Below are 22,868 nucleotides of genomic sequence, written 5' to 3' on the forward strand. Positions count from 1 at the left end.
GGCAGAGGCAGGCCAATCTCTGTGAATTCAAGGCCAGCCTGGTCTCCAGAGCAAGTACCAGGATAGGCTCCAAAGCTACACAGAGAAAACCTGTCTCGAAAAACCAAAAAAGAAAAAAAAATGATGTTGAACATGACCTTTATCAGAATTTTTTTTTTATTGTGCCACATGACCTAGCAACCTCAGCATATACTTTTCCCTTCTTAATAAATTTGAGAAATTCTACCTTTTCATTCAAAGGGTGTACTTTATAGCTTTACTGTGACAACATCCAAACTGCTAGTTTAACCCTTTACCATTGGGCTATTATTAAGTAAAATAAGAGTTACTTATACATAAGCACTGCAATAGACAATCTGCTTGTCCAAGAAGTCTACCAGGTAATGGTTGGGGGCAGGGAGTAGTGCCTACAGGTTGGAGATGCTGGACAAAGGGAAGATTCCCTTCCTGGATGGGACAGAGTAGGATAACACTGACTCAAAATACTGTGCAATTTTAAATTTATGACCTGTTTATTTCTGGAAGATTCCATTTAATATTTTTGGACCACAGTAGACCTTAGCTGACTCAAACTTCAGAAACTTTGGGTGGAGTGGGAACTACTGTATCATCATTTTAAGATAAATATATTCAAGGGTGGCTGTGGTGATTTGTACTTCCTGAGTGTAAGAGAGGCTTCCTCAAAGCACTATTAGCTTTTAATGTGAATTCAATGAATGGGAAATAAAATCTGTATGTTTTTAACTACTGAAGTTGGACTCTTTTTCCTCATTTGGTTCTTGTGAATTATTTATCCTAACCATTTTACTCTTTATGTGTTAGAAACAACTCTGTGTTTGTCAATTTGTGTGGATTCTTAATGTTAAGGGCATGAATTCTTAGTGTATTTTTTAAATGTAATCAGTAGGTACTTAGCTTTAAGAAAGTCTACCAAAAGGTTGAAACTGAAAATTTGCTTTAATTACATCAATTTTTCCTTCACATCACTTCTAAAATTTCTAAATTTAGAAAGGCTGTTCCCTTCCCCACCTCAAATCTTTGATGGTTTAATTTTGACAACTAAGTCTTCAACTATGTAACATTTATTGTTATGGGCATAAGGTAAGAATCTAAGCAAGTATTTTCTTCCAGAGTTATTTCAATATTTTTGTTCTTTTTGCTGCAGCACATGGGCATTACACTCTAGTTTTACATAGATAGCTACATGGTCCTGTATAAAGTGAGAACATAACTTCCAAGATATGGCTGAGGGGAAGGTTTTTATTGAAGACATGAGGGACAGTACAGTCCGAGGCATCGGAAAAGTCCAGAGCAGGGAGAGAAAGTAGTAGGTTAAACATGGCCATGGGGGAGAAAGGCAGCAAGAAGAGAAAACAAAGAGAGCAAAGAGAGAGGCAAAAGAGACGGGGCCAGGAGAATTCATGGCAGATATGGCAGGGTTATATATGAAAGAGAAGATGGGGGAAGGGGAGCCCATGAGCTGCATTAGTTTAGGGTAGAGGGTGGGCTGAGAAGAGCTGAAAAGAGCCATAGAGACCAAGTAATCCTGGAGGCCAGCAAGCACTTCGGTATGCTAAGAGACACCACAGATAGTCATTTGTCCTCAATTCATTTTGGACCTGACAGAGCCCATAGCTTTAGGCTCCACCAATACTTGCCAACTCAGCTTATCCTATTTTAACATTGCCTTAATGATATCAGATAAAAAGAAAACCTTAAAATAATCTTTCTCATTGGAAGCATGGTTGTCTGTCTGTGTATCTGTCTGTCTCCTTCATTCCCTCCCTTCCTCCCTCCTTCCCTCCCTCCCTCCCTCCCTCCCTCCCTGAAAAGTTCTGTAGTTCTGCTTACATGGGTTCCTCCTAGTTTTTGGTGATACTAGAGAGAGAGAGAGAGAGCAATGGATGCTGCCTAAGAGTCACTATAACTGAATCAAATGTTCAACAACAATTGACAGTTAAAGAGGGCATGTTTGCCTCAAACACATACACATGACAAAATAATGCAAAAAGAAATAGATATCCTCTTTTTTGGCTGGATCATATACCCCAGGGCCTTAACAGGCCTTTTACGTCCTGCAGTCATTAGAACTTGACAGCTGCTTGGGCTAATTTCACAGCAATGACAAAAGTGGTTTCTGAAGAGCCTCCGAATGTTTTTCCAAGTACAATGTTGTGACCACCAATGCTAGAATATATCTAAGCATGTCTCAGAGAGTCAGAATTTTATAAAATTTGATGTCAAAGTTTCTACATAAATGAAGATCTGACTTCTATAGCTGTGGTGTTTGAATGTGGACAGTCCCCATAAGCTCATATGTTTGAATTATTTGGTCCCCAGTTGGTGGAACTGTTTGGAAGAATTAGGTGTGGCTTTCTTTGCTGGAGGAAATGTCACTGGGAGTGGGCTCTGAAGTTTCAAAAGACTCATGCCATTCCCACTGTGCTTTTTGCATACTACTCTGGGTTTGAGATGTGAGCTCTGAGCTGTTCCTGCTGCCAACTTCACTCCAGCATATTTTATCACAGCAACAGAAAAGTAACAAATACCTATAATATTTACTTAATTAGATCATTTTCAAACTGGCAAATAAAATACACTCCGTCCAAGACAATGGCAGTCACATAGACTGAGTAAATGGAAACAGATTGAGAATCCCTAGAGTGCTAGGAACCTGCATGGGTATGTCATGGGCATACACAACTACTTACAATAGGCTTACCTGTGATAAGAGCATCTGGTCGGGATTGCTCTTTTCTCCAAGCAGGAACAAAAACTGTAATATCTTTGTGGCCTCTTTCCAAAAACCAATCCACTGCCAATTTTATTCCTCGGCAGGAGAATACTTCTTTGTTTCCATGGCTGAAAAATTATTTCAGAATACTTAATGTACAACAAAACCTAAATTCAAGCTTATAAACAGAAGCAGTCATATAACTGTAATAATAGTGAGAAACTTGAAATTTAATGTAAATTACACAACTCAGAAAAATTAAAACTGTTGACTTCATTTAACTTAGTTAAAAATCAGAATCTGTGTGAAAAAAAGAAAATTGAGATAATGCAGACAATAGAGAAAGATGAGTTTTTAAATGTTGTGTTACAAGAGTTAACTAATCAAAAAGATACAACTTTTTCTGTTGTTAAAAAAGTGTTCAACAGGAACAATTTCAGTAAAAAATAGAGAAACCTCACACACACAAACACACATATATATACACTGACACACACACACACACAGATATACACAGAGACAGACACAGACACGCACACTCAAATAAATAAAAACCAGTGGGAAACATCATTTTCTAAGGTATTTGTCTTTTCAAAGAATTTTAATTATATATTTCATCTAGTGGCTAAGTAACACACAAAGCTGAGCTGAGAAAATAGTAAACAAAATATATAATTACAAAATACAAAAAACACACAAAGGTGCTTACTGAAATAGAAAAGCATACACAAACACTTCATATCCTACTGGAGTTCTGCTCAACACCACTGTGCTAGACAAGATTAATGATGGCTACAGGGCATTCGGAACTGGACTAGGGGTGCCAGTGTGGCCATTCTGTTAGCATTTACCTAGAACCAGCTCTGTTTATACCCTTTGTTCTAGTAAACAAATAAGACACATTCTAATGTCTTTAAAGGAGACATTTCCTGCTTCAGATGCACTCTGTTGCCTTCTTTTCCAATATGAACAATGTAGGCTTCATTTCTCATATATCTGTTTCTTCTTAAAACAAAGAAAGGCATAATGATATAGGCAAACGTTTTGCTAACTTTTAATACATATCATATACATCTATACTGTTCTAGTTGGAAGCACTAGAACCTTCTAACATATGGAAATCAATTTAGTATAAAACAGAAATAAAATCTTGCTTTGAAGATGTTGAAGGCTGAAAGTGCAAATGCACACTGAGTATGGTACACAGCCTGTTTTAACGGTCCAGGACAAGGCTAGAGTGAAATCTAATGCACTGACATGTCAGAGGATGGGAGAAAGCAGAGTCTGAGGTCACATTTCCTAAGTCAGACAGGTTGCCTGACAGTCTATGAAATGCACCAGCGAAAGGTACAATGTCATGGGAAATACTGACTGAAATCTCATCATTCTGGAAAAAAACAAAAAACAAAAAACAAAAAAACCACGAAAAATTTCAAGCTATGTCTGATGAGAGTATATACAGCAGGGATTCCTAAATATACCTCACTTGCTGAACCTAAACTACATTGTTACTTTTGATTTAATGATTTGAGATCTATTTGTATTATGTTTTGCTAGTAAATTGCATTATCTGGCAAACTGAGAGTCAACAATGTAATTGCTTCTTCAAGCTATCAAGGCAGGCCTGGATAAGTGTCCCCCCCCCCCCCCCCGGTGCTTCATTTGGTGAGAGAGAATAATTGTCACAGTCACTCCAGAAAGTAAGATTATTAATAAAGAATTTCCATAAAATATGTATCACTAAGTTCTAGAGCTGCCAGGGCAGGAGACTGTAGGCCACAACTCCTAGTTGGCTGATCAAGGCTGCCGGTCTCATTTTCCTTGATTCCCATCCATAAGCTTCTGAGGGAGAAGGCGGCTGGCCACAAGGAGGGGGAACACTAACAGAGGCCACAGTTCTGAGCAGTGCACCCACATCCATGCCCAATCTTGTTCTCTGGGAAAAAAATTCTCCACATGCTTAAGTAACTACAGAGAAGGTATCTGTTATTTGCACTTGAATATATCCTTAACTTCTATGAGGCACACTATAAACCAAAGAAAACTGACATCACTCTACTAATTCTAGGAGGAAACATTGTAGGCAAAAATGCTATTAGGGATTTACAAAGCTATTACAATGAGGAGCATACATAGGAAACTACAGTAATTCTGGACTCAGTCTCTGGATTAGTAAGGCAGAACAACACAGGATTACTAGAAGAAATGAGCATATCCACACTCATACTAATTGCCACTTAAGAGACATGGAAGAAAGGAACAACCATTTGAACGCTGGTCTAATGGACAAATACAATACTGCAAAGATTAAATAAGAGAACATCTTTTCAAGAACACATGGAAACTACATGAACAGTCACTTCACAGAAGAGGGAACCCAAATGACCAATAAACACGAAATGCTCAATAGTAAAAATGCAAATTAAAGCCAAAATGAGACACTACTTCACACCCATCAGATGGGTAAAAATAAAATCTGCAAACACCAGATGTTGCCAAGAATGTGTGAAAAAAAGGAACTCATACATTACAGGTTGGAGTATAAATTGATGTAACTATTTGGGAGAGCAATTTGGCAATATTATAAAGTTGAAGGCGTACTTTTTCTAAAACATAGTAATTCTACATCCAGATACAGTAAAACCCTACAGCAACCCAAAGCTGAATTCAATTCAGTTAGCTGTTGGTTTCTATCCTCTAACCAGAATTAGATTTCAAGTAGAGGTAAGTCAATATTCCTACCTTTGTAAGGGGACAAGTAAAAGAATAAAAGGCAAGTGGGGTTGTACAGGTTAAGTACCCGAATGTCCAAGATTATCTGAACCAACCTCCAACTGATCAGGTCATAAAATGAATGCTGTCAGTGGAGTGCTCAGATACAAATAGGGCACCTATACCCTCCTTCATCCTAAGAATTAGGGGCCATTGTGGAAGATGGAGAGAAAGACAGAAATAGCCAGAGGGTTGGGGTGGACCAGAACAAAACAGGGTCTTCTGAACATGACTGGACTCATGGACTACTCACAGCAGCTGTGTCTGTCTGCACAAGATCAAGCCAGTCAACATTCTAGCATGGAGGTGGAACAGGCTTATGAGTTCCCAGCCCTAAGGAGCTACAGACAGATGATTGCTTCTTAATGAGAGGAAGAAATCAGTTTTCTTGAAGGTTGTGTGTGGCCCTTGGTAGGTTAACCTTCCTCCAGTGGATGGTCCCACATTCATGAGTAAATGAGAAGCACAAATAGGACTCAATGGTTTATTAAAAACAAAAGAGGACAAGAAATTGGGAGGGAGTAGGGTTTGACTCTGGGGGAGGGGAGTGAATACAATAAAACTATGTAGCGAGCAGAGGAAGCACCGTGTGAGTAAAATCCTGAGTGAAGTCGTGCTGCTGACATGGGCATAGCCTGTCAGAGACCCCATAGCCTCAGACCCATGGAAAATGGGGAAGCCTTCCTTGGTGTTGGAATATCCGAATGTTGATGATACTGATAGTGTGATACTGATGATACAAAGCTCCCTTGCCCAGATATTTACAACATGAAGACTATTCCCCTCCAGAGACTGTTCTGAGATTAGCTAAACCCAGCTGCTTGATGCAGTTATATTCCATAAACTCTGCCTCCTTGTTTATCTATATGTAATAAGCCTTAATTCAGCTGTAGGCAATAACCCTGCCTCTCTGTTCAACTCTGTAACAAACATGCTAAGCTTCTGGGATGCTGTGGATTCTCCATCAGAATGGAGTAGAGTTCATCTGAACCCAGCTTTCCTGCATCTGTCTTTTCTTCATTCTCTTGCTGCCCCTAGGCAGATCCATCCCTGGACTGGTGCTAGATGTGGCAAAATATATTGTATGAAATTCTCAAAGAATTAATAAAATACAATATTAAAAATGAATGCTTACTCAGAAGTCCACAAAAATGACCTTGGATAAAAGTCCATCCTCACCAGCCACCAAGTCAGAATTATCTGAAGTAATACAGGAGTCTGAACAGAAACCACCAGGTGGCTCCAAATTGCAGACGGGACTTGGACAGTAAGAAGATGTGGGGGACACTGAACTAGGTTTCTCTTTATTGAGGCATGTAGCAAGGTATGACTACTCACATGTAATAGATACAAGGAACAGCTAAGGGGCACTGATGGAGAAGACACAGTAAGTCTGACAAAACATCACAAAGAGCAGGATCTACTGTGTACTGTGGCAAGAGACACAAATCAACTGTTGACTATTTCTAAAACAGCACTACATTTCCAATTCTACATACAAAGGGCAGAAAATTCACTATAGCTCTGCAAGCATTTACTAACTCTGCTTGCATTCAGAGTTTCTTCCCACTCAATTAAAAAAAAAATACCCAATCCTTCATTTATAATCCTTTAGGTATCAATTTCTTTTTATTCCAATACTATGCTAATAAGTATAGCTGACATCTCTTATGCATACCTCATGTTAGGTGAGTATGTTGGAGGATTCAAGGTCATCTTGAATTAAGTAAGAGACATGAATATTTATTTACTAAGTGCCTCCCTCCCCCAACTATTTTGGTTTAGGGATTGGATTTCCAGGGAAAATTCCAAACCCCTACTGTAAGTACTGAGTTTCTGGGGAACTCAGAATGGGTAAGAGCTTGAAGTGCTGGACTCAGCACTTGTTGATGGTTGGTAAGAGAAGCCCAGGTCTCATTCTTATAAACAGGAGGCTTATTTTATTCTGTTGTGTTTGAAGTTGGTATATACTCAAAAATCCTACTTTGTAGTGAGTGACCAGAGCTCATTGGGGCAAACAAATTAATGTATTTACAGAAATTCTTAGATAAATTCCATTGAAAATAAAAAGAATTGCTTGTATCTTTGGAAACCACTGTATTTCTCAGGGAATAAAAAGAATGAACTAGATGGCCATAGAGATTGAGTGAAGAAAACAAGACATTCAGGTTCCTGGCCTTCTTTCCTGTTGGTTCTCTTGACTCTCTATTACCTTTGTTTGCCTCATTATGAGACCTAGAAAAGTGGAGTGGACGGACAGATGTTTGCATTGGCTACAGAGTGTGTGGATAACGAGCCCTTCAAAGAGGAGAACTGTAAACTTATCAGATTACTCTAATACAGATTCATTTTCTAAAACTCTCTTAAACTGAACATTCAAAACACAGCTAGGAGAGAAGAAATGAAGAGGAAGGAATGTGGAGTTTCACACTGTGGATTGGAGTCTGTTCTAGAATTAAAGATGCAGGTTGGCATGTGGTTTCCCTGGTAACTTGGACAAGAGGACTCAGGAATCACAGCACCAAACAAGCCTTCCTGGAGCTACAGTGACTCAAGTGTCTCTTTTCTTTTTGGGACAAAGTCTCTCTATTATGTAGCTCAGGCTGTACTGGAACTTGCTATGTAAACCAGGCTGTCCTTGAACTCACAGAGATCAGCCTCCCTTTGCCTCCTGAGTATTGGGATTAAAGGTGTGCCATCATGCCAGGCTCTCAAATGCCTGCATAAAGATCCAGGACTATCAGGAACACCAGGTACCTCAAGTTCACAGGCCTCATTTCTGAATAGACACCACTCATCTTGAAAGTGAAAGTTTCCAGAGTTCTGGAAAAACTTGTAAAAACTTAACAAGTGCTTTGTGGCATGTTTTTAGTTTATAACTGGATGCTTGAAGACGCCGCATGTAGTGACTTTGCCTGACCAGTGAAACAGGCAAGGCAAAGGTAAAGGATAACCTCCTCATAGGTTATACAATGGTTGCAGGATGTTGACTATCTCCCAATAGCTCTGGATGCCCCTGTCCTGGTAGCAGTCTATGAAATCCTTCTGTAGGAGCTGATCTGGGAGAAGCTCCAGTAGGGCTGCTCAGTCCCCCAGTGAGCTTTATCAGTGGTCGACGGGGATTGTTTCCAATAAATGAGGATGGCCTTAGCAGCAGATTGAAACCAAATCTGACTCTTTTCTACTTTGGGGTCACGATGTTACTGGAAATTCAAATCTAAGTAAGAGTCAAGGGAAAATGGAGAGAGATAAAGAAGGTAAAGGGACTTAAGTTGCCACCTTGCCTGGTCAGTTAAAAGTTTGCATAGGGGATGCTCGGGAAACAGACGTAGCTCAGTAGATAGAATTTTTGCCTAGGGTAGATGAAGCCCTAGTTTGATCCTCAGCATCCCCAAAAGAAACACACACAACCAGGGGACAAACCTTTTTCGAAAGCCACTGTCAAGAGGTCAAGATGGTAAGAAGCTAGGGCAAAGGAGCAAAGCAACAAAATAGGTATAGCGGTGGCACCTCAAGGCTGGGAAGGAAACCACCACATGTCTGCCTGTGTTTTTTGCCTTCAACTTTCCATCTTTCTTGTGAATACTGAAGGCAAAAGTCTTGCATTAAGAGGAATAACTGGTTAACTTCTCTTGATAGTCTTCTGCCTGTTCTTTCTTCTGAGATCCCTGAGTAACTAAGTCCTATCAGAGGACTTCTCATGCTCCTCTCTTGTGTGACAAAGCCATTACCCTGTGGGAAACACACTTGCTTTGCCAAGCAAGAGCTTCCACATTCTGAAGCTTCTGTGAGACGAGTCACCTGAGCTCCTGAATATGTACCCATTTCAATGGAAGTGAATACTGACAGTCTTCCATTCCATGGGGTGGACTGTGAAGAACATAGGCTTTCCTATATTAATGGCAACAACAATATCACATGGAAAGTGAACCACTCCTTTATTAGGGTCAATGAGGCTTCCTAAATAAACATACTGGAAAATATTATAGACCTTGTGCAGGAAAGAAAGGTGAAGTTAATTTATAGATTACGCTATCTCAGGGATCACTGAGTATTGGGTTGGCTAATTTGAGTCTTATTACTTCTACAAGGGCAATCATAGTCTCAGGCACATGCACCTCCCTATGCCTAGTAAATTGGAAACCAACAGTAGATAAGATAGATACAAATTTTCTTGACTAAAATGTATTCTTTATAAGACTTTCACTACTTTTTAATACTCTGTGAGATCACTTTTTCTCATAGAAGTAAAAGGATTATCGGCAATTTGTTCATATTTACCACTGCAGTATATCTGAAGAACACATCTATTTTATTTTTCTGTCCTCAACATGGAGACAATTTCATGAGAAGTCAAAACTTATCTATAATAATTTATATCATAATACCACTGGAGAATTAAAGTATGCTTGCTTATTAATGTCATTAAACTACTTCTGAGGGTTAACAGATTATAAAGGTAGATTTTTTGATATAAAGAAAGATTCAGGGAACCACTTATTTAATTATAATTTTGTGATTCAGATAAGGGAGGTGATAAACCAACCATGGTCTACCTTATCTAATAAATGCAATTCCCTATATCATATTGTCATCAGTTGTAACATTAACGAGGCTAGCCCAAAGAAAAGAAAGCTTATTTTAGAATTGTAATTATCATCGTTCAATGGGAGACACAAGCAGCAAATGATGGAGAATCTAAAATAGGAGTAAAGTCATTTATTAAGGGAGACTGCTTCTTAATGATTTATATGGCAGTCAAGGGCAAGAAAGAACACAGGTGTTTGTTTTTGATTGCTTTCAAAGTTTATTTCACTACAGTGTGTATCATAATGCTAATAAGAGAACCTTTGAAATTATAGGTGACTTTTTATTACATAAAATTATATAAAATATATTTATATTTATTGCATAAATATATTGACTATATGATCAAAAGAAAGCTATTCTTAAAAATAATTTGCAGAACATCTATAACCTAATTATAAAAATTGTACCCAGAATGACACGTTTTAATACTTAAAATAGTGATGGATTTTCAAGAGTAAGCAAATATGGGGAAAATATCAATTGTCTTTAGAATTAGGCATGTCTCTATTCTTAAACCACTTTTCTATAAATCTTTGACAAATTTTTATTCTGAACCTCAATTTCCTGTATTTAAAACCATATGTGATTGTGAGAATCAAAAAAGTAATATACACAAAAGCCTGTCTGAGTATTCTGTAAATAGAAGGCTTTAACTAACATTACTTCCCTCAGTTTCTCATGAGTTCTTAGTCCTCAACATTTAGGAAAGGACACTTGGTTTAGAATGGAGAAAAAAAGACTTTGATAGCTTCAGTCTAACCATATAGTATAATGATTCTTACATATCTTGGACTGAGGACATCACTAAACAGTTCTAATTCCCAAATTCCCAAAAGAGGAGCAAGGTAATTAGAGGACTCAAGAACAAAACAACTGCTTTTCTGCAACCTTCTATTTCTTTCATTAAAACAACAACACTTGACCTACACATTTACTAAATTCTAAAATGTGTCTTTATATGATCTTGTCCCTAGAAAGATGAAATATGAATATACACAATGCCTAAGACTTGATGGATCTTCATACCAAACTATCCATCATGACAACTACATAGAAGAATTGTCAGCAAAGTGTCTACAATGAAAGAAAAGATGAAAAATACTTTTTAATGCTCAAGAACCATGTTCCAGTCTCTAGTACTGAAGTCCTTTATGTTTAGATAAATACTACAGAACATTAAGAGTTTGCAGAATGACAGCAATATAATAATATTAAATATTTGATGAACACCAGATTATTTAGATAAAGCCTAGGTGTTCCCCAAATATTTGAATTCATGTTATTTTTTCTTCAAATTTTAGAGTTTATGCATGAACCATCTCAGACACATAAAAATAGATTTAAATTTTAAAGCAACCTAAAAATGTCTTGAAAACCTTTAATGTTTAATAATTTTTGGAAGAAAATGTATTTCATTTATTTTGTGTCTTGGGTAGTGCAAATAACTAACACCTTCAACACAGAAATGCAGAACATTTTCTTTTCTATTTTTGTAGTTCAGTTAAATCACATTGTACTCAAGAACCTACAATTAACTTCATGTTGTGGACGTGAAAGCATCTGGAGCCCTTTTCCCGAAGGACCAGGTTAATAAGCATGTGTTTTCTTATCTAGACACGCCTGCTGTCCCTCTTTCAGCTACCCTACTGTACTGTCTCTGATTTTTCTCAACAGAAGCAAATCACTGTGGATCTCATCCTAGTTCTCTGGTTGCTACCACTATCACCCCAGGATAGTAAACCCTACTGTTACAGGTCACTTAAATCAGGGTTTACAAGTTGTACTGCAGTCAGAAACTCCACAGAAGGGCACAGAGGCTCTTTGGGGGAGAGGGGCAAGGACATTTTTGCAGTGGGCAACAAAGCCCCCCCCCATACATGCCCCAAGTCCAACAGAATTCCACTTTGCTTCCAAGCAAGTTTTACAAGAGTGTATTGCTATCAGGGAAAAGAAAGTGTGAAAGATCACTAATTGAGGAAAATAAAAATATTCAACCAAAATTGATTATTAACACAGCAAGAGAAGTAGTGCTGAGACCTGGGAGGTAGAGGAAGAGGAAGAGGAGGAAGATTAACATGGAAGCACATCAACATATAATCAATATTAAAGTCATTGGAGTAATTTACATATTTGTAACAAGTTTTGAAAATCTGTATGCATTTCATACTTTGGATTCTCAATTCCAACTAGACATATTTTGAGATAAATAGCCATAAGCTGCTGAATGTTACTACAGTCAATCAGGAAGGTCAATTATACATGATTTTGATACAGTTTTATTGAGGGAGCCAAACGGTATCTGAATGAACTCTAGCCAGTCATAGTTTCTCCTGAAGTCTAATCAAAGCATCATGATTTTAATAATTGTGAGTCAGTGCTATATTTAATTGGTAGACAAGCAACAGGAGAAAAACCTAACCCACCACTGAAGGTGAATTTTAGCTTGGGCAAGACAGTGTTCACTGCTGTTATTTAAGAGTTCTCAAGTTTGTGTAATTTCATAGAGCAGATTATATGAATAAAGAATTTTGTATTTTAAAGGAAAAGACTCAGAAGCTTCAATCCAAGTGTACAAACTGCTGAACTCGATGGGTGGTGGTGGTACAGGCCTTTCATCCCAGAACTCAGGAGGCAGAGGCAGGCAGAACTCTGTGAGTTCGAGGCCAGCCTGGTCTCCAAACTGAGTTCCAGGACAAACAGGGCTGTAATACAGAGAAACCCTGTGATGATGATGATGATGATGATGAAGGAGAAAGGAGGAGGAGGAGGAGGAGGAGGAGGAGGAGGAGGAGGAGAAGAAGAAGAAGAAGAAGAAGAAGAAGAAGAAGAAGAAGAAGAAGAAGAAGAAGAAGAAGAAGAAGAAGAAGAAACTGTTGAACTCTGAGTGTATCTCCTGAGTGCATGGCTTGAATCACTGTTTTCCTATCAAGGAAAGTCATCACGATTTCTGCATACCATTGTTCTGTATTCACATTAAAAATCTGCTTCTGATTTCTGTTCAAACTTTAAGAAAACTACCTTGATGACTCATTTTTCTACATGCCAGCTTTGTACTAATACCATTTCTTTCCAACAGGAGTCTTTGCGGGGGTGGGGAGGGGAGAATATAAACTGTTAAGCAAATAATTGGATTATTTTTCTGTTTCATGCTATTTCCTTGGCATATAAAATATTTATTGATATTATCAGTGCATCTTCCTCTCCAGTTGTTCACAGTTATGTCCATATTCCTATCTCCAGTTTTAGTTCTCAAACACATTCTCTAAATTTCACTATGGGATCATCTTTCCTAAAGGCCAATCTACTGCACTACTCTTCCCTGGGTAAGATTCATCTGTTGGTTCATCAACACTAATAGAGATAATACAACACAGATCCTACTGGCAAAAAGAAGTTTATGTGAGAGTATTAGGCAACAAAATATTGGTCCTGATAGTTGGCACAAACGTGTTCTAAGGAGTCTACTTATCAGCCAGGAGATTCAACCCAACCCAGAAACCTAAGTTCACTGGCCAAGATGTAAGACTTGTAATGATGCAGCAGGGCTCACTACTTAGGGCATATCAAAAGAAGACAGGTGTCCCGGCTTCCTTTCCAATATGTGGCAGTAATGACAGGGGTCTTGGCTTTTTCCTTATATTTTTGGTTGTGAGCCTATCCACTAATGGCTGAGCCATCTCCAGTTCTCTTGTTGTTTTTTTTTTATTTGTCATTCTTATTTTATATAAAATCTAGAAGAGACTTAGGTAGAATCTGGATATTTAGTTCATTTTGAATGTCAGATGATGAGGCCCTAGAAGCATACTAAAGAAATAAAACATTTTTGGAAATCAAGGGATCCTAACAGCAGCTAATTCGTACTCCTGTCAGCTTACAAGTTGTACTTTCTAAACAACATGATAAATCATTGAAACCGGAAAAAAATTTAAAATAACTGGATTTAAGGAAATACATTAATTTAAACTAATAGGAACATGCGAAGAGAGACCAGTTTATATTCTATTGCTATCCCAAATGTAATGGAATCACTGATTTTGAAGAAACAGCAATCATAACAATAAGAATTCCAGCAATTAGGGTAAATATTGTATTTTGTTTCCGTCTCTATAAGTGGAGTATAAACTTCATGATTATGAAATATTGCTATTAAGGAAAGAGGCCTATTTACTGAATGAATAATACATGAAATAATTTAGCTCATTTTAAAAAAGAATTGATATTAGCTACAGCCATTTGTCAGAACTTCTCAGACTAGCTAGCTCCACTAAATACAAACTGTACTCTGTTTCACACTCAGAATGCAAGCACTTCTTTGCTTCCCATCACTTTACAGGAAAGTTTAAGAATTTCTCTAAAAATAGTTCACCCTTTTCTAGTTTCACCTTTTGCATACTAGGTTCTTGATGATCCTATACCTGGTTGGTGGTGAAGTACCTGCCATAAACCGTGGTAGACTAAGTTGAGTGTTCATCTGTCAGTTTGTGGCAAACTGTGTATTCAACAGACTTTATTCAATTCTTATCACTGTAGCACATTAAAAACGACAATAACAACAACTACCATCACCACCAAAAAGAAAATCATTAACCAAGCTAAAAGCAACATCATGCTATTTAAGGCAACAAAAAAAAACTCTACAACTTTTAGGACCCATGTTATATATATTCTGGAGACTCCTTTGTGATGCTGTGGAACTGTCATTGAGGAAATGATGACTGAAATCAATGCAATTATTAAAATATATCATTCATAGTTCATAGAAACAAAATGGACTATTAAGTTACTATGGCTATGACCTGCCCAAGACCATACCAGATGGCATGTCAATACAGATGGGAAAAGGTTCATATGGCCACACATCTAGTAAAGGGTTATGGGCAATCAATGGTTTCTGAGGGAAGGAAAAACAGTTTTCTTCAGGAACAAGCTGCCTGGTAGGTCACCTAATTGGTCATCTCTAAACAGATGTACATAGTAACAATATTTAGACTCAGGTTGTGTGTGTACACGTGTATATACACATGTAAGTATATAAAAAACAATTATAGAAAAGGAGAATATGAATTTGAGAGGGCATGGCTTGAAAAAATGAGAGGAGTTGGAGGGGAGAGGGAGGGTAAAATTATGTAAATATAGTGTACTTATATACGAAATTCTCAAAAATGGTTCATGAATAAAAATAAAACCAGGATAGCTGTTTAAGTTTTGTTTTCTCTCTCTTTCTCTCTCTTGAGCAGTATTTCAAATTGAACCTAGGATCTCATTCATGGGAGTCAAGTTTTCTACCAGTAAGCTACAGCTACAGCCCAAATTCTCATTTGTTGATATATTCTTGATTGAGAGATTAGTTCTTTAAGGAAAGAATACCTGTAATTTTTTTAGTATTACACGTTAAGCATTGGTAACAAATATCTCTCATCCTGATAAACGATATTGGCAATAAGAATTCTCCCTTTAAAAATATGAAAACAGAGTCTTGCAGTGGTGGTGCTCACCTTTAATCCCATCAGTTGGGAGGCAGAGGCAGGTGGATCTCTGTGAGTTCAAGGCCAGCCTGTGTTCTATAGAGCTAGTTCCAGGACAGCTAGGGCTGTTACACAGAGAAACCCTGTCTGAAAAACAACAATAAAAACCTGAAAACAGAGGCTGGAGACTTTAACCAACTGGAGGAAAAGCAAAGAGTATCACATAGAGAACTAAGTATTGTCTTTTGTTTCTTAATTTTAGCTTTTCCTTTTTTAAATTTATTTTTTATGTGAGTGCTCTGTCTTCATGTACACCTGCATGCCAGAAGAGGGCATCAGATCCTGTTACATATGGTTGTTAGCCACCATGTGGGTGCTGGGAATTGAACACTCTGGCTCTCTGGAACATCAGCCAGTGCTCGTAACTGCTGAGCCACCTCACCTGCCCCAGAGAACTGAGTACTGTAAAAATCCCACAAGGGAGCTGGGGAATTTTAATAGTAGCTTGCCTAGCATTCATCAGGTCTTGTGTTCAATCCTCATCCCATTTTGTATTTTGAATAAAAATGGTATTGCTCTCCTACTTTAAATTTGCATATAAATATAACTGTGTGTATCAAGTCTGTGTTTAGCATTTAACTAAGAATGAAATACGTCTTATTTATGGAGTAGTCTGTTAAGAAATAAGAAAGATAACAAAGTAAGATTCTAAACTAGTCCCATATTTACTTACCACATATAATCTACTACATGTGCAAATATATTAGATACAAAACAGGCTTGCTAAGCTTGGCATGAATAGAAAATTAAGTTTAAAAGTGAAGGTATATAATATTTATGCAGCATGAAATGGAGGCAATCTCTCTGCATTTTTGTTATAGAAAAATTTTGGACCTGAAGTAAATATGTATTTATAAATGACTTTGCAACTGTAGATAGAATTTATAAATGGCAGAATGTATAAGTTTCCTATAATTTTTTAAAAATTATAGACATGGTGAAATGTCTTATTGTGACTGACAGAATAATACTGCTATAATAATTTCCTGTCAACTTGTTCCCTCCTGAAATGCCTGAAGCACTTCAGTTTAGGTGTCAGATTAAAATATGTGATGAAGAAAAGAAATTGATCTGCATGGCCCCATTTTTATAGCAAGGACTACAATGGAGCCCTAATTAGGTGTGGGCAGATGTTTGTTTGTATAAGCATTGTTTGAAATGTTTTAACTCTGCCAAGTGTCTTACATTAAAGCTTTTCTGTAGGTAATGCTCATGTGTCCAATTAAAACTCAACAAAATCTTTCCCCAACTTTTTCTCCTTGCAGTTCCCTTCCCATGTTAATCCTCAAGAGGAGTGGTTCTCAACCTCCCGAATGCTGCAACCCTTTAATACTAGTGGTTCTCCATCTTTTCAATGCTTTGAGCCTTTAATGTATTTCCTCATGTTGTGGTAACCCCAACCATAAAATTACTTTTTTGCTACTTCATAACTGTAATTTTGTTACTGTTATGAATCGCAATGCAAATATCTGATATATGATCCCTGTAAAGGCTCATTCAACCCCCAAAGCGGTCATGATCTACAGGTTGAGAACCACTGTTCTGCAGTAACAGTCAGCATTCGGATTTCTATCTTCAATACCTTATGGGATTCTTGAGAACAACTTCCTGGTTGTGATGTCCTGTGACTTTTTTTTTTTTTTTTTTTTTTTAAGCACAACATGAGATACTCTCCCTTAAAACCCTTTCTCTTCTTTTTGTTTGATGACATTTTTTTTTGTCTCTTCATCTTTCCAGCACTATAAATACTTCTAACAGTGTCAATACTTTAATGTTGTTGATTCCCAAGAATGTCTACCCATAAAAATAACAGTGCTAAAAATAATAGGTATTTGGGCTTTCCTTTCACACAACCAAATCAGGCTCTTTAGGTCTACAACACTACAGGATGTTCTTTTGTTTGTTTGTTTAGTTTTTCAAGATGGGAAACTTGAAACAGCAAACTTGTTTTCGGTTCTGGAACTCAGGGGCTTGCCTCAAACTCACAGAGATCTGCCTACCTCTGCCTCCCAAATGCTGGGATTAAAGGTAGCTCTGGTAATTTTGGCATATAGCCATGACAACAGGTATCGCCCCAAGGATTTACAACTGTCCTTATTACTTTCTTCATGGCAATTTCAAAGACTTTGCAACTACATATTGTCATCAAGGTAATCAGTTGGTACTTCTGGGTTATTATAAGAAAAACCATTATCTGCCACAAAATTTGGAAAAGATCCAACAGCAGAGGGGTTCTTACTGAAAGACTTCTTAAAGTCATGTGTATGCTACATACTTCTAAGATACGTGTCAGGGTTCACTTCATCCAGTGGAATGTGTTGTTCTCATTAAAATTATCTCCTACTTGCTACATATCACTGACAAGTTGGTGTAAAGCATTCTTCTACTTAAAAAACCTTTGATTCTCTTTGGATTGCAAAGCATTTAAGGCCTTATTGCATTGTCAGGGATTAACTTATAGAATTATACATGCTAGGCAAGTGCACTACCAATGAACTATATCCCCAAGCCCCATTAAAGCCTTGCTCAATTTGGCTAGAACTTTTGTCACATTTCCTCTTCTACCATGTGATGAAGGGTGTGCCCTCTGAAGCCATACATATTTGGTTTTGAATGTTTAGGCATGGTAAGTAATTTAGATACTGTAAGTCTAACTTGCTAATAAATGAAAGATCTTGCTGCCTCCAGCTGGAAGGGCTGCATAGAAAAGTACATACCAGTTCTCTTTATATTTTATGTGGCCTATAGGAAACAGCTGTTTTAAGATTTCAATATAGATTGTCAAATAAACAATTACTATGAATGAATGTCTAAGCTATGCCTTGAATTTCAGGTGTTATGTGTGACATTCTAAAATTACTACCTATTATGGTAGTCAACAGGCACATGTGCTACTGAGCACTAAAATAGAGCAATTCCAGAAAGAGATAAACTGTACCACATTTCAAAAACTCATTTTCACAAGAATAATGCTAAGGGCTTATTAGTAACCTTAAAACTTGATTATATATTGGAATGTCACTTTATATGTATCAGTGAAATACTAAGACATTTAAAATAACATGTAGTTATCATTGCTTTGCCACTGAAAACACAGCCAGAAAAAAACATTTTTAACAACTTCTCTTGTCTAGAATCTCCAAGATCTCCTTTTGATACACAATAGTTGAAACTCTGAGCTGTTGAAGATCTTACATCTTTTTGGGTCTTTTCCTCCTCATAAGCAGTGAATATTGTGGGCACTTAACTCCAGTGACTGAATTTAGAGCCACTCTAAACTTTAGGGCATCAACTTCACTTGAATAAAATGTTTTCCTCAGTTCCTAAATAATTATGTTTGAATTACATTTCTTGGATGGAGCACAGAACTGAAAAGTGTACCAAACCAAAAGAATGGGTTTTTATCTTCTAGAAGAATGGAGTTTTCCCAAGTTATTTTCATATAAAAAAGGCTACTTGATTAAGATTCCAGAATTGGTGAATGCCATCATACTTGATTTCTTTGAAAACTCACAATCAACACTGAGCTGGTAATATACACTAATTTTTAAGCTGTAGCACTTTAGTCAAGAGGAAGAAAGTATCTAAAAAAGTATCTAAAAAGGAGTATCTAAAAAAGTATTCAAGGATAAAAATCAAGTGTTTTCTAAAAGCTAATGATGAGAGATATTTATTAATATTGATTTTAATGAGTATGAATAGGAAAACAGCCAAAGAACTGGAAATAACTTTCAAAGATTTAGTAATAGCTTCAAAAGAGATTAAAAAAAAAAACTTACCTCATTGCCACATTGCTACCATCAATAACTACTGGTCTCAGATTTTCTCCATCATCTGTTACAATATCTTGCATTGGAGACTCAGACCTCTGAGATTCCAGCGATGACGTTTCCCGCATTACACTGTTTATAGTACTAACTGTTTGATCAGCTTCACTTTTGTTTCCAAGTTTGACAAGTTCTCCCAATATATCATTGATTAAAGCATCAGTACCAAGTTTGTTTAGCACAAGCTGGACCTGCTCTTCAGAATAACCTAACTTCAGTGCAAACTCCAGTTTTGTTTGGTATTCTCGAACCACATCAGGGGGTTTCTTCACTTCCTTGGATGGAGTCTGGGACACATCTGGTTTAAAGTCTTGCAAAATGTCACTGTGTTTAAGCAGGTGAGGCTCTAAGCAGGGAGACCGACATAACTGCCTGTGAGTCTTGGTTAATAAGCATGGCTCTACTGAAAGGCTATTCAGTTGTCCTGACTCATGATCAGAATTTGTGCTTTCTTCAGAGTCACCGGAGCTCACACTCTCTTCAGACACCTCTTTTTCTTCCTTCCCTGAATTGACTGTATCCATTGTTGGTTTTTCTACCATAGGCCAAGGCACAGCTGCACTTATCTGTGGGTCAGTGCTCTCCATATAAAGGTGGCCAAGGTCATGCCCTAGGTGGTCCTTCAAGCCCATGAAGCTGTTCCTCACACTTGACTCCACTTTGCTGCTTTTCCTGTATTCTTGAATGCAGAGTACCCCGTATTCCTAGAGAAAAGTGTAAGGTATTTAATAGAGCATATTTATTGTTTGAATCTTCCCTCAGCACACAAGTCAGAACTGCCAAACTACTGACTACCTACTTTGTATTTTGTCTGAAGCCTCTCATCACCCATAGCAAACTTACCAAGACTCCATTACATGAATCCCTCCAAGGCAGCAAGTAAACACTAAATCACACTGGGCTTTACAAAGGTTTGTTCTCTCTCTCTCTCTCTCTCTCTCTCTCTCTCTCTCTCCTCTCTCTCTCTCTCTCTCTTTCTCTCTCACTCTCTCTCTCTCTCCTCCCCTCTTTGCGTGCTGATGTGTAGGTGTGTAGCAATTAAAGAATAAGAGATCATGAATTTCAAAGGGGGGCCACATGAAGAGAGTTTGAGGAAGGAGAGGGAGAGAGAAAATGATGTAAAGACAGTACTCATATGTGAAAGTTTTAAAAAAATAAATTTAGATATTGAAATGAAGGGATACATATTCTAAACTGGTCAGTAAGGAATTGAATAATCACAAAGCTAATTATGTCTCTGCCCAAGCATGCTGCTGTATGCCTGTGATATGAGTGATTGGGACACTGAAACATGAAGATGGTGTGTTTGGGATTAGCTTGGGTTACATAGTGAGTTCCAATCCACCCTGTGTTACAGAGAGACACTGTCGTGTTACAGAGACACACTGTCTCAAGAAGAAAAAGAAGGAAGAGGAGGGGGAAGAGGAGGGAGAGGAGGAGGAGGAAGAGGGGCTAATTTCCTTCCATTTTGAGATGAATGTAATTTTCATTAATAAATATGACTTTGTGAATACTGAACATTGTAACAGAAGATACTTTTAAGTATTATGATCCTTTATTAAGTGGCAGAGACACTGTAGTCTATTTCATTCAAGAAAAAGTTTTTTTCTATATACATTTGTTGAGAGTGGTGAAATTAAATATTTTACATAAAATCTGAAGCAAAAAATACACTGTCATATCAGTTTCTTAGTTTGATAAGAAGTATTTTTGTATTGCATCAGATTAGTTAACAACATACCTGCATTTTGTTAAAAACTCACTTTTTCTCCATTTTCCTTGCAGGAATATTTTTACTGTTTAAAATGTTTTTGTTACACTACTTTTCCTTAAGACCTGTTGGAAATAATTTATTTCTCTACTAGAAATAAGTTAGAAAAGTAAGGTTATGTTCTCTTTATACTCCTTAAAGGCTATATCAATAACAGGAGTTTATTGATTAAGGCAACTTTGATGTTCTACCATTAATTAGCAAACCTAAGGTTGTCATTTTTTTAAAAAGCCTATTTGATTAATCTAATGAAGAAAATCGGGAAAACATTTTTTAAACTGAAGCAGTTCAACAAAATACATATGCCAGAAGAAACATTAAAAAGCTGATTTTCTGAGAAATGTTAAGTTTATCCAATAAACCCACTCAGTATCAAATATTTCTATACAGTGTATTGAATTTTATTAACTATGAAAAATACTGAAAAATACGCAATTTTAAAAACTACAAAATTTCAGTACTTCCTTGGGGTAGAAGTCCCACCACGTTTCTATAGAACTTTCTTCAGGGTTTGTTCTTTGCAAACCACTGAAGAATAACTTGAATACCACTGTTCTACTAATACAACACTCGCTAAAGAAACACCCAACTTTCCTAATTCCTGGATGCCCCACTGATAAAGAGCATCTGCTTCATTATGAAGCTGTGTCCATTTCAACTTTTTCTATTAATATGGATATACATGGCCCAATTACTCAGAATTAAGGAAGGGATTTTGAAAGTGGATTTATACCCTGTGATTTATTAACTACAGTAATGTACTAACACCATAATGCAAGTAACAAATCACAACAGCATCCCAATAATGGGATAAAGTTAAAAGAAAAATCTACACCGTGGCCTTAGTAGAGCTCCCACCAAAAGTATCTTAAACAAGGAAAATCTATTGGAAGCTGGGCTGCCTGGCAACCAGAAGATGGTTGCTAAGCTGCACTCCTTTAACATGCCATCATGAATGCTAGCACAGTGAAAGAATAATTTGGTATGAACAAAAGCCTATAAAAGAGACTGGGACTTAAGTGCGTCTGGTTTACCCTCAGAGAACAATGAAGCTGCCAAACCAATCTGGAAGCTCCGACATCATTGTTCTGTAAGCCCCACAATCTGTTCTGACTGCAGGAAGTGCATTTAATGGGAAACATTTTTGATCTCCCCTGAAAAGTTTTGGTTTTGCATAAGTACTGTTGTGAGATAATTCAAGATAATGACTTGCTGACCAAACTGCTGAGTTGAACTAGGGAATATTATTTTAATATTGAGCAGTTGTGGTTTTGGGCTAGAGAACCTATATTGGACATGATGAATACACAGCAAATACAGACAGTGAAAAACATTAGGAAGAAATGGAGGATATATGGAATTTCTTAATTTTTACTTTTCAAAGTGACAAATTCAAATACTGTAAAGTTTTGAAGCAGAAAGTCAGACCACTCTAAAACTGCACTTCAATTAATCCTTGTATTTCATCTTTAATCTAGAATTTGAAAAAGTACTAATGGTAGTTTCTGAATCTGTTCTCCTATGTACTTTATTTAGCACATGGCTATATGACAAGACAGGGAGAAATGGATGTTTGGTTGCTTTTATATTATTAAGCCATTTAATAGTTCTTTATAGTAACATAGTTAACAAACACTAATACTTTCAAC

At 37.2% G+C, this 22,868-nt stretch overlaps 1 protein-coding gene across 3 annotated transcripts in view; it reads right to left on the reverse strand.

Annotated features, from left to right (window-relative positions):
* Nucleotides 1-22,868, reverse strand: part of Zc3h12c (zinc finger CCCH-type containing 12C) — a 59,676-nt gene that overhangs the window by 14,272 nt on the left and 22,536 nt on the right. For all 3 annotated transcript variants that reach the window (XM_027415102.2, XM_027415104.1, XM_035443695.1), the window contains exons 2-3: nt 19,401-20,152; nt 2,723-2,862 (exon numbers count right to left, since the gene is read on the reverse strand). In XM_027415102.2, coding sequence (XP_027270903.1) covers nt 2,723-2,862; nt 19,401-20,152 — 892 coding nt within the window. The remainder of the gene's footprint in view (nt 1-2,722; nt 2,863-19,400; nt 20,153-22,868) is intronic.

Source organism: Cricetulus griseus, chromosome 4 (assembly GCF_003668045.3).
Source record: "Cricetulus griseus strain 17A/GY chromosome 4, alternate assembly CriGri-PICRH-1.0, whole genome shotgun sequence".
Taxonomy (NCBI): Eukaryota; Metazoa; Chordata; class Mammalia; order Rodentia; family Cricetidae; genus Cricetulus; species Cricetulus griseus.